At 41.8% G+C, this 13,795-nt stretch overlaps 1 protein-coding gene across 1 annotated transcript in view; it reads left to right on the plus strand.

The window, feature by feature from the left end:
• Window positions 1–13,795, plus strand: part of LOC134079716 (protein unc-79 homolog) — a 229,186-nt gene that overhangs the window by 90,332 nt on the left and 125,059 nt on the right. Inside the window, exons 23-24 of the mRNA XM_062535794.1 lie at window positions 4,170–4,351; window positions 4,603–4,804. Coding sequence (XP_062391778.1) covers window positions 4,170–4,351; window positions 4,603–4,804 — 384 coding nt within the window. The remainder of the gene's footprint in view (window positions 1–4,169; window positions 4,352–4,602; window positions 4,805–13,795) is intronic.

Raw genomic sequence — 13,795 nt, forward strand, 5'->3', positions numbered from 1 at the left:
AACTTTTTTACTACACTTGAATTTTAAACCAACTCTTCTCTAGCCTATATCCTATAGCCGTACTTTAATAATCAGATGTTATGCTCATTTTTGTAGGCTACACCTCACCGGCAAGCACGCACGCAAATGCTGCTACAATATCTCAATATCTCACATCTACAATATTGGCCAGGCTATATAGAATAGGCTTTTAGGACTGTATATTGCCTTCGTGCAACTTTAGTTGTGCTAAAAGTTATTAAATCTAAATTATTGTCAGTAAGGATAGGTCATATTACCAAATGGCGAACCTCGAAAATTATTTAGGATATAGAGCCATGTCCATTACGCATGCAGTTATTTTTTAGGCTATTGTTTTATTTGAGTGTTTTTGTCTACCATGGCAAACATAGTTGAAACGTTCGCTCTAAACTTATGTATTTCCAATCGGCTTTCACAATCAGCTACAGCTGCGCGGCGCGGCGCAGATGATCTCCATGAAAACTTGCAATGTCTTTACAGAACTGCTTTCTGCAAACGCAACATGCACAACAACCGATATTTAGCAAACACATGTATACTAATCTCATAGTATACCTACTAATATTACATTTGATTGGTAGCATGTTTGTAGCGCGCCAGTTTACCCATCCCCTACATCAAAACAGCTTAGAATCAATCAAAGAATCAGCTGTGTCGGCGTTAGGCTGTAGGCAATTTTCTATAACCATTTCAACTGTCAATTTCAACAATGGTTTATTGAAACGTCGTTTGATTAATTTCGCCAGTCATCACCTTCATTTTAATGATTAAATGAGATTAAGGAGTCGACTATTGACAGATATGCGGTCTTCATCATTAAATGCAGCTTAAATGCGGGATGAAACTTTCTGCCACCTGGTGGTTGTTTGGGTACATTGCCTTAGCCTCGAAAAAAATCGGCTTGACAGCCTGCGGGATCTCTTCGGGAGTCCCGCGGGAGAAGGTGCATTCTCAACCCGTACCCACTGTATGTAACGTGACAGTGCATTTAAACTTCACAACAAGTTTGGCGAATTAATATTCAAGTGTGATACGGCCAACAAATTGGAACTACTTCATAGCCGTGCGTATATCTAAAGTTAATGCGCACCCTTAGAACGCAGGACAATGGGGAACTCAACCGAGCAGTGGAATAACAGTGTTTAGTTTCATTATTCTTGACACCCAAGCTTGAAAGATGTTTTTATACGCGTCGGCCATTATTGCTCATAGCGAGTCAGTTTTACCTGTCATTAATTATCAGTGATTACTGCAATTCACAAAGTTTTGCGAGCGTTATATAATTTAGTAAAATAATAATTTTGTAATGTATGTGATGTAAATTTAAATTTCACAAAAAAATTCACAAAAACGTTTTCATATGCTGCTGCGCGCTCCTGCTGATGAAAAAAGTAGGGTGTGTGCGCGCACTGTGCACTCTTCCATATCCCCAAGCATCAAATGCTCATAAAATAGCCTTTCAGCTATGCGCGAATGATTCCCGACTAGGTTTTTCCTGGTCAGTGACGCACTTTCTTTCTGCATCCATGTGTTAGCGACTGGCGAGCTTTGCGCCGGACCCCACCTCTTCTCTTCACTGACACGTCTGTTAGGGCGCAATAACATCTCCTATCTAGAGAACGTTCATTTGTGCCAGAAAAAAGAAGGACGCGCTCGTAGAGAAAAGTAATGATAGGTTGCGCAAATCGCGAAAGCTCACTGTGCCGTCTGCATGATAGGGCCCAGTGTTTTACACAGCAACCTTTTTTGCATTTACATGCAATGGTAATTCCTTCCATGGAATTACATTTTCTAGTTTAAATTGTTAAGTAAAACTATGAAAAGTGAATTATTTTAGTGAGGACTTTTATTTTTATCTATTATTTTGAAATAGTTGTGGGCAAAGGAAACAGTTAGTGGAGGTCATAGTTCATGACAATAATAATAACAAGAAGAAGAAAAATAAGAAGAAGAAGCCTATTTCCATGCACTATAATGAAGCCTAGGAAGAACAGTATAGTGCATTTTCATGCACTGTAAAATAAGAAGCCTAGGAAGAACAATATAGTGCATTTGCATGCACTATAATGAAGCCTAGGAAGAAGAGTACAGTGCATGCTAATAAGAAGCCTAGGAAGAACAATATAGTGCATTTTCATGCATTATACTAATAAGAATACTTTGGAAGAACAGTGCAGGGCATTTTCATGCACTGTAATAAGAAGTCGCCAAGGAAGAACAACACAGGGCATTTTCATGCACTGTAATAAAAAGAAGACGTTGTCTAGGAAGAACAATACAGTGCATATCCATGTATTGTAATAACAAGAAGCCTAGGAAGAACAATATAGTGCATTTTCATGCACTATAATAAGAATCCAGATGGAGCGGCGTGACTTGCCAGCGTTCCCGTCACCTAGCAACATTTTATACATATTCTTCTTCTAACGCAGCCAATTCAGCTTCAACCATTTAACGTAGAAACTGTATTCAGACTTTGTTGCGTAGGTCTTCCTTAGGACATATGTGCTTTCTATTTTTCAACTTTATAACTTTTATACTAAAACTATTCAAAATTTCCCCATAGACTTAACATTGGGCTGATGACATCATGATTGGGCCGTTAAGCAATTAGAATCTTATGCCAGGTGGCCAGGCCACCTGCAGCAACTGTCTCTCTCAGGCTTTAAGCATACAATCTGGCTCTCTTGAGACTACAGATCCTATTCAATTGTTTCCTCTGCCCACACCTGTTTCAAAATAAAAGTCCTCACTAAAATAATTCACTATTAATTAATTAATTAATTCAACTATTTAAACTACTCAACCAGGGTGGGAATTATACCAAGGCCTTGCGGCCATGGCCGCCGTTGTCCTACACTTTGGCCTTGATGCCCCGTGAAAAAAACCCCATCGTACGGCCACAGTGGCCTTTATGCCCCTGACTTAGGGTTGCCAACCATTCAGTATAATACGGAATCGTCCCGTATTTGACACATAAAAGTCTTGTTCCGTATTGAACTGATACGGAACGCTCTTTGCTCTTTGAGTGAAATTAGGTCTGTGCTTCACCAGATAATTTGCTGCGCAATTGATCACGCAATTCGCAGACCGACAGAAAAAGAAAGCAAACGTTACTGCAATCAGGAGGAAATGCTAGCAAATTCGATGTGATTAAACATAGAGCCATACGATTAAGTGGTGGTATGAGCTTTCATTGAATGCATGTGTGTGCGCGTTGGCGTGACAGAAACTGAAACTACATGATAACGTTAGTGTCAAAGCTCTGCTTCAACCTGTCGGAAGGCTATTTAATTATTTAACAACATTTAGAGCAACGTGGATTCCCGCAACTTCCATACAAACAGGGCTAACATTGTTTAGCATAGCATATTGTTTACCGGTAGTCAAATTTGAATATAACATGGTCAGTGAATATAACATGGTCAGAAGATTGTAGCCTTAGTCTTTCATTTAAAGATCTCCAGATTTACGCCTATCATACGCTACGCTACGATTTACGCTACCATAGACAAACGTTGGTATTGTGTTTTCTTACATTCAGGCATTCAAATGAAATTTCATTATAAACCATATCATTTTATTTCTCCATTTGCCTACCAGAGTGTAGCCGTTTTCAGACAGCGGTGTATTTTTGCAATGTTCACAGACTTTTGCTTTCAGCAAATACCCTATGCGTCATGTCTGAATGTCCGCTAAGTTTGAGGCTGCGTTAGTGTTTCTCAAAGCCTACAGTGGCTTGCGGGTCTATGTATTTGTGTCGAGATAACCCTGAAATGTAAAACCATCGAATTTTATTCAGTGGCCTTTGTGCCCTATCATGTGGCCTTGGTGCCCCTAAAAAAAAAGAAGGTGAAGGCCAAATGGCCTTGCCCCTAAAATGACGAAATTCCCACCCTGTGCTCAACTATTTAAATATTTGGCCATTCCAACTGTCCGTTTTCATCAGCTATGACTCTCGCCAACTGTTTCCTCTGCCCACAACTGTTTCAAAATAAAATTCACTTATTTTTAATAGTTAATTTGGGGATTTAGTGGACTGCTTGTTATTCTTGCTGCTTTTGTGTATGTAAAGCACAATTAATTACCCATGTGAGTGAACTGCACTATTATACAGGAAATAAACTTGCCTTACCTTTTATTCCTAGTGGAGAGAGTTGCAGTATTGTGCCGTTTCTTGGACATGGGTGCGGTGACCAAGAGCCACCTGCTGAAGTATTCTTTGGCTCACGCCTTCTGCTGCTTTCTTGCTAGTGTTGAGGATGTGAACCCTGCTGTTGCCACAAGAGCCCATCTACTCCTTGACACTATCAAATGCCCCGCTCTGCAGGTGACTAAGAGTATGTTTTTTTTTTGCAAATAGGCAATATAAGCAAGGGGTAATACTTCAATATGAGTGAAATCAATAAGTTTATGAGTTCAGCATGAGCTGTAAATTCAAAGTTCAATAAGTTTTGAGGAAACAAATGGGAAAAGCCTTTCCTTCTTATGTTTCTTTTTAAATAAAATGTGTGTATATTTGTAATGCTGTATTTAGTGTTTGTTTTAATGTGAACCATTCATCCAATATAATTCCTTCAGGGTCTGTGTCTATGCCTGGACTTCCAGTTTGACACAGTGATACGGGACCGTCCCATCATACTCAGCAAACTACTGTTATTGCATTCTCTGAAGAAGGATATTCCTGCTCTGAGCTGGGAATTTTTTGTGAACCGTTTTGAAACTCTCTCCCTGGAAGCACAGCTACATCTGGACTGCAACAAAGAGTTTCCCTTTCCTACAAGTATGTCTGTTTTGTTCTTCTCTGACTGAGTAAGCATGTTTCTCCAGGCTGCATGTCATGGAACTAAGATACACTAAAAATAGTTGGATGAACCCATTCTTAAAGTTCTTTGAGGAACCTCTTGCAGTTCTGCAAGAAACCTTATAGAAGTAGTCCAATGATGGTAAAAATAATAATACATATTTAGGATTTTGTTAGTGTTTTGATATATGTACAGTATATATAGTCATAAATCTAATCAAATTGGCTTCGCCACCAATTTTGATTGACTGTTACAAGCAAACGCTTCCGTCAGTTGTTACTAAAATCAACACACTGTTAAGGCATGGTCTGAAGATGGTCTGTGCCAATTTTGGTGAGGATCATGTGAAATTTGTGACCTGCGAAAAGTTGTCCATGGCTTATGTTTTTGCACAAATTGTCTAGTTTAAACCATTTAAACTACTCAACCATTCAACTGTTTGGCTATTCCAACTGTCAGTGTCAACATCTATGACTCCCTCCAACTGTTTCCTCTGCCCGAAACTGTTTCAAAATAGAAGTCCTCACTAAAATAATCCACTTTTAAAAAATGCAGCCATTTAAACTACTCAACCATTTAACTGTTTGGCTATTCCAACTGTCAGTGTCAACATCTATGACTCCCTCCAACTGTTTCCTCTGCCCGAAACTGTTTCAAAATAGAAGTCCTCACTAAAATAATCCACTATTAAAAAATGCAGCCATTTAAACTACTCAACTATTTAACTGTTTGGCCATTCCAACTGTCAGTTTTCATCAATTATGACTCCCGCCAGCTGTTTCCTCTGCCCACAACTGTGTAAGGGATAATCAACGACGCGCCGTGCGTTTTATAGGAAAATAATGCACGTTCGAAGTGGTAATATAGTCCCAACGCCGCAGGCGGAGGGGCCTTTACACTTCGATAAGTGCATTATTTTCCTGTAAAATGCACGGTGCGGAGTTGATTATCCCGCTTATACCACTACTATCACTTTAGTTTATATTGCCGCTGTCTTAGATACAACGTTGTTGTTTTTACCGCTACATTCATATAGGCGAATTAATATTCAAGTTTGATAAGCCCAAAAAAAGGAACTTCGGTAACACTTTACATTACAGATCGCTAATAAGGTAGTAATTGTATGGTAATTTCTATGTAATTTCATGGTAACAATTCCTTGTTGCCACTTATTACCAGTAATTTCTATGCAGTTTCTAGTGCAATTACTCTGCTGTTTCTAGGTAAAAGCGATGCCGCCCGGGTTTTTTTGGATTTTTGCATAAAAGTTTCAAAAGGCCATGGCTTGAAAGTGGTCAGAGATTAAGTCCTACTGTAAATGTGAAAATCATTGAGTATGAACTAAAGTTTATGAAGGGGGTCAATTTACTCATCTAATTTGCATATTATGACGTCACAGGATGGCAATAACGTCAAATTATGCACCTTTTAGTAAATACTGGTTGTTGAACACATTTGAGCAGTTTTACTTTGATTTTTGTAATTTCTCCTACATAACAAACGAACAGGACCACAGTCACATGTAAACCAACAATAGTAAACTATTAGTATTACCACAATCCCTATGTTACTATACAATAAAGTAGCCTGGTCAAATCAGTTCCTATCGCGGGTGACTTTGTAGTTCTCCAGAGCCCTATTTTTACTAGCCCTGCTGTCTGTGCCATGTCAATTACAGACACTATCATCATGATTATCACTGGCACCTAGCACACCATGCTTATTTGAACCCTCTGGCCAATATTGCTGCAGGCAGACACTGATGTACACACGCAAAGACGCACCTCCATTCACAGACGCATCTTCACCGTCACTGCAAATGGACGACCGATCATAATCTCCAAAAGGCAGATATTCTCCTTCAGAATTAGAGTAGGTGAATGGCAGACCCAAGACTTCATAACACATTAGTTTGTTTTTTAACATTTGCCGTTTTTCTGCCGTTTTTCTGCTTCAATATGTCCACCACGATCGCGCATTTCACTTCCGCGTTATAAACAGGAAATGCGTCTTCTTTTTGTGTTTCTCGCGAGTAATACAGGTACTTCCTGAAAACTTTGTTACTCAAGTTTGGGCTTGAATCGAAGCTCTGGATGTCTGCCAACTAGTGTTGGAGAGTACAAAGGAGATTTGTCACCCTACTCGGATCTACCGTCTGTTTTAATCAGTGACGTTTCTTGTCGCCGTACGGCGCCTTGGGCGGTTAGAGGGTTAACCCTATGAGCCCTAAGCTGTTTTGAGGGCATTTTCACTACCTCTAGTTAGAAGCATTTATCCTGGTCATTGTAAGTGCCATTCACACATGCTACATATTGTTTTTTTTCAGCACAGTCTAGGCTATCCAGATCTGCCACAATATCATGTATAAATACTTGCATTGATTTGATTTAGATTTTTAAATAATACAAATTTGAAAAGTGTACTATACAAATTCTTACATTTTGACGTGTATCTCACCACAGCAAGCTGACCGCTCGACATGACTTGGTTGTGTAGGCCTGACTGCCCTGAAAATGGCAATATAAGAACCATGGTGGAGGTATACTTTGGGGCTGAGCAATTTACAGAAATATGTGGTGTGTGCCTTCCAGAAATAAATGGCAATTTTTATTTAGTGATGAAAAAATGACTTTTTGGCACTTTTTGCGCTCCATGTTTCTGACACTAGCTGATCTGACATGACTTGTTTGCGGTAGCACACATGACGTGCACAGATGATGATTCTCTATAATATTTGTTTTACTGCATTGCAATGAACAAAGTAAAGGCAAAAAGTGTTTATTTGTCAAACAAATTTGGATGCAATATGAGTCTTGAATTGGATACCATACAGGAGTTTGCTAGGATCTCAAAACCGTGTTATGAACGTGACTTGCCATAGAGAAACACATGATAACATTGGATTATGAACATAGGCTATTATGCCACACAAAAACACGAGGTAAGTGGAGCTAAATGAAGTTATTATTTTGCTGTCACTTCGTCTGTTTTATGGCCTAGTAATGTTTACTTGCTATCAAAACCATTGTTATTCAAACGCTGACATGTTCACATTATACTGTATATAGGTCATGGTTATAGAATTTAACATGATATAACATGAACAAATTCAAATTACCAGTAAACCGTTTAATGGTTGGTAAGCCTACATTAAGCACAAATAATGATAATACAAAACATCAACAAATGACCATGTTTTATTGTGTTTGCCAAGGGGTGAGGGTGAGGGGGGGTTAGAAGGTTAAAGTCATTAACTTCGAGAGATTTCAGCTCTGGTGGCAGCGGCAGTGTAGACCTTCAGCTCTGGCGATGGTGTCGTAGACCTTCAGCTCTGGTGATGGTGGTGGTGTAGACCTTCAGCTCTGGTGATGGTGGTGGTGTAGACCTTCAGCTCTAGCGATGGTGGCGTAGACCTTCAGCTCTGGTGATGGTGGTGGTGGTGCAGCACCTGCCATGTGAAAAAAACATAAATAAAATCAGAACTTCCAGGAAGTATTACAGTTGTATAGCATTACAGACAGCACATAAAAAAAAGTTATTTTGATCTTTTGATATTTCTCCACAATCTCAACCATGACTTCATTATTTCATTTTAATGTCTTGGGTGACCCAAAAATTTAACTGTGCTCACTACTGACACACTAGGTGCTTTTCTGGACGAGATGGACACTTTGCTGTCTTCCATCCCTGAGCAAGACTATCCGCTACTCGTCCTCGGCGATATGAACATCCACTTAGACGCTCCAGGCTCAGCAGACTTCTTGGCCCTGGCACACTCATTCGATCTCGAGCTGACTCGCAGCCCACCCACTCACAAAGCTGGCAAAGAGCTTGATCTAATCCTCACCCGGAACTGCACCACAGACTCCCTCTGGGTAACACCGCTCCATCTCTCTGACCATTTCTTCATTCGATTTAATGTCAGCCTGACGGAACAACCCCTGACTCCTCAACCAATGGTCACGTTCCGCCGCAACATCCGCAACCTGACTCCAGCCCACTTCTCCTCTACAGTTGCCTCCAACCTACCTCCACTCAACTCCTTCTCCACTCTGGAGGTCAACGATGCCACGGACTCGCTCTGCTCCACACTGAGCTCGTGTCTGGACAAACTGTGCCCTCTAACTACAAGGCCAGCGCGATCCAAACACTCCCATCCATGGCTAACTGACACCCTACGCACACAGCGGACCAAACTCAGAGCTGCAGAAAGGAAATGGCACAAATCAAAAACAACAGATGATCTCAAACACTACCAGACACTCCTATCCTCCTTCTCAACTAGCATCACGGCTGCTAAAACAGACTTCTACAATGACAAGATCAACAACGCCACAGACTCCCGGAAACTCTTCTCAACCTTCAAAACACTACTCAACCCTCAGCCACCTCCTCCTGCGTCCAACCTCACTGCAGACAGCCTAGCCTCATTTTTTACAAACAAAGTGGCGGCAATCAGCAGTCAATTCTCTTCACCAGACACAGTTGCTATAACTTCTCAAAACCCTGGAACATCCCTTTCAACATTTGCGCCTCTCTCCGAGAGTGATGTAGCTAGACTCCTGACATGCAGCCGTCCTACCACATGTGCGTTGGACCCTATACCGACGAACCTGCTTCAGTCCATCGGCCCGACCGTCACACCAGCCATCACGCATGTGATCAATGCCTCCCTAACATCTGGCACGTTCCCAGCGGCATTCAAGGCGGCCCAGGTTACACCTCTACTTAAGAAACCTTCACTCGACACGGCTCAAGTTGAGAACTACCGTCCTGTTTCGCTACTGCCTTTTCTATCCAAAGGTATAGAGCGAGCAGTTTCGAGACAAGTCTCAGAATTCCTTTCACAGAATAATCTCCTGGATCCAAATCAATCTGGATTCAAGACCGGCCACTCCACCGAAACGGCTCTGCTGGCTGTAACAGAAGCCTTAAAGGAGGCCAGGGCGAACGCTCAGTCATCAGTGCTCATTCTGCTTGACTTATCGGCTGCCTTTGACACTGTAAATCACAGCATCCTTCTCTCTATACTCTCAGACATGGGCATCTCTGGCTCAGCTCTCTCCTGGTTTGAATCCTACCTCACAGGCCGCTCGTTTAAAGTATCATGGCTTGGACAACTTTCTGCACCTCACTTCCTCTCCACAGGGGTCCCCCAGGGCTCTGTGCTGGGCCCCCTGCTCTTTGCTATCTACACCACCTCCTTGGGACAGATCATCCACTCGCATGGCTTCTCATACCACTGCTATGCTGATGACACACAGCTTTATCTGTCCTTTCCACCGGATGACCCCTTGGTCTCCACACGAATCTCAAACTGCCTCTCAGACATATCAACATGGATGAGGGCACACCACCTTCAGCTAAACCTCTCTAAAACAGAATTGCTAGTCCTCCCAGCCAAACCTACAATTCATCATGACATCAACATCAAGATCGACTCCCTGTCTGTTGCACCCACCAGGACTGCAAGAAACTTAGGAGTCGTTCTTGACAACCAACTGACCTTCTCCGATCATGTAGCCTCAGTAGCCAGGTCATGCCGCTACGCGCTTTACAACATACGGAAAATCAGGACCTACTTGACTCAAGATGCTACCCAACTCCTGGTACAGGCAATAGTCATCTCTCGACTTGACTACTGTAACGCCCTCCTGACAGGTCTCCCAGCCTGCGCTGTTAAACCCCTTCAAATGATCCAGAATGCAGCAGCACGCCTGGTCTACAACCAACCCAAAAGGGCACATGTCACCCCACTGCTCATCCAGCTACACTGGCTACCGCTGGCCGCACGCATCAAATTCAAGACTCTAACGCTTGCCTACAAAGTACTCTCCGGCTCTGCCCCCACCTATCTCAATGCCCTCATACAGGCATATGCCTCCACACGACCGCTGCGCTCCTCAGCTGAGCGACGTCTAGCTCTTCCGCCAGCACGTGCAGGCCAATCCAAACTTTTCTCATCTGTCGTCCCTCGTTGGTGGAATGCACTATCTGGTCCAACTAGGGCAGGAACATCCCTAGCCATCTTCAAAAAAGGTCTGAAAACCCAGCTCTTCAAAGGACATCTCCTCTCATAGCACTATTTCAGACAATCGCACTCACTCATGCACTTATTCACTTATTATGCACTTACTAGACCCACTGATGCACTTATTGTATTTATTTATTGTTGTTCAAAATGCTCTTAAAAATCCTAATTGTTTTTTTCCATGTTGTAAGTCGCTTTGGTTAAAAAGCGTCAGCCAAATGAAATGTAATGTAATGTAATGTAAAAGCCACAGATCTGATGTATTAGTAGCCACCATTTCACATTCCTTCTCATTTGCAGCACTTGACAAAGGAAGGATAAGAAAATAACCACTTGCCTTTCTAGCAGGTCTCTTCACCAGGTGGTCAGGAAGGGAGAACACAGTTGGTACTGCAGTGCAAGATTCCCCTTAACATAATGAATTGGGTACTCATGAAATGGGTTGAGTTGGAATTTACATCACCACACAATGTTGGTCAGGAAAATTATTGGCTTAGATAGGTATCAATGGTGAATTCATGGTCTTCAAAATGAAGACTACAGAGATGAGATGACTTGCTGGGTTCCCTGTCTTGTCGTCTCATGCTCACCAGCCACCGTCTCAGTCTGTCTGCATGCTGCACACCTAAAGGAAAACTGTAAAAAAAAAGCGGGTGTCAAGCGCATAGTGTACTTATTACAACCATTATATATGCCTGCCATTCTGTATACAAAGGCCAAAAACATTTAACTCATAATGCCTCCGGGCTGCTGATGACTGGGGGCAGTAATGCCATGTTTTGATGTCTGGCGAGGCTGCTGGTTAATCCGTTCACATTCATTCATTCAGTCAGTCATTGTATTGATTTGACTAATTACTAGGCTATACGTTCAAGAAACATAGCTACGGAATCGCTGAATGCCGAGGTAGCAGCTACATTATGCTAACCCTATGACATTAACTCGGTAGCATAAAGTTAGCTAAGTTAGACCGCCTTCATCGGAAAAACGGCTGTCATAACCGTAGGGTCATAACATAGTGTTGACATATTTAATCTCATTAAATGTTACCAAAAACTATCAATGTTAAAGTTCGCAATACACCACGTACACGGCTTCGTCTAAGAACTATCACAACATTGTTAAATAAACTAAACTGACAATAAGGCTAATAGATATACCGCTGAATGCTGAGATAAATTAACTTGGTAACGTAATGTACCCGGTAACCTAACGTCGGCTAACGGGACCGCTATTCCTGGCACAATCAGATAAATTGATATAATAATAACTATAACCATCTACCTAATCCTTTTAAGGATGTCTGACACAGATGACTGTAAAATGAAACTAGAATGCATTTCCCGGTGGGAAAGTGCGAAGTGTGCTTGCTCTGACGCGCCGCGAAAGCGCTCCGGCAGGAGACGCGACCGCTCGCCCTCAGGTCAAAACGCTAAAGTTTGGCCAAGACGCAAAGCTGCTTCGAGTTTGGCGGCGTTACCCTCGATTGCCAAATTTTTACACTGATGTGACGGGTTGCCTAGGTTCATCAGTGGTATGTCCCAGAGCACCTCCAATGTAAAAATGTGGATGTCATCCCAAAGATGTAAAGAGATATGAGACAAAATGCATTTTTGCTAATTGCGACGCCCCCTAGTGGCCAAATTACACCAAATTTACTAAGGCTACTTTGGATTGTGTCCAAAATCATCCCACCAAATATGGTCTTGACACCTCAAAGCGTTTCCGAGATTTGACCTCACTTCCTGTTTGGAGGCTTCGCCATCGAATTTGATTGGCTGCCATGGGCGAATGCTTTGATGTATGGAAATGAAATGTACACCTCTAAGGTCTGTAGACCTTGTGTTGAATTATGTATGAGTTGTTCACGTGTAGCCAGCATGAAACACGTAACCAGTGAAAGAAGGAAGGAGCCTAAGGAACTAGGCATGTTTCTAGAACAAATACGAGTAATGTTAGGAGTATAGCTATCCTGTTATGCGGGAACATCCGCAGTTTACTCACTGTTGAATAAGTTGCAATGTGTTATAGCCTCAAATGGATGGTAAAATAAACAGGACGACTCACCTGTTCAAATGATGTAATAGGATAAAATTTGGTTTTGATTAGTGCTGGGCGGTATACCGGTTCACACCGAATACCGGTGTATATTTTCGTTATGATATGAATTTTTAATATACCGCCATACCGGTGTATTTGATTACACTGTGGGCGGAATGCTGCGTCGCGCGTCATTGTTTCAGACGGGACCCTTTTCAGTGTTGCGCTTCTAAACACGCATGGTGAAAGTAAACAGTGGAGCCTGTAGCACAAGACACCTCACGTTTTCCCTTTAATTATGATGCTGAAGGCTTAATTTTTCCTTTGGTACGGGATTTATTTACGGGTGTTGCACAGAATACCTTAAATTGTTCCCCTAGTTAAAGAAAAGCATTACTGGTCTTAATAACCAACATTGAAAGGGATTTTCCAGTAGGCAAAAAAAAGATTGTTCACCACTGTAACTAGCTAGCTGGCTAGTAGGCGAACCCACCGAACACAGGAAAGCTTTATGATCTTATAATTCATCTTACCTTAATAACATTCGCTGAAATTATCCAAGTAGAAAGTAAAGCCTGTTACAGACATGAACTGAACAATACTAGCTGGTTAGTTAGTCATGATCTTGACTGTCATCAGTGCACTGAAACGAACTTTTGTGTTTACATTTTGCTTAGCGAACCGTAACATGATAGGCTAACAAGACATCCACGTGAATTCTGTAAACGTTAGCCTACCACTAACGTTATGTGTAGAGCACACAACAGCACGGCATGATTTTGATGGGCCTATTTGACAGAGTAGGCATATTAGCGGAGCAGTCTCTTCACTTAGTCACACTTGTTTTATATTTCCTTTTTATATTTACTTGAAAACAGTGTACTTGGGCTTGAACTAG

Source organism: Sardina pilchardus, chromosome 5, assembly GCF_963854185.1.
Source record: "Sardina pilchardus chromosome 5, fSarPil1.1, whole genome shotgun sequence".
In the NCBI taxonomy this organism is placed as follows: domain Eukaryota; kingdom Metazoa; phylum Chordata; class Actinopteri; order Clupeiformes; family Clupeidae; genus Sardina; species Sardina pilchardus.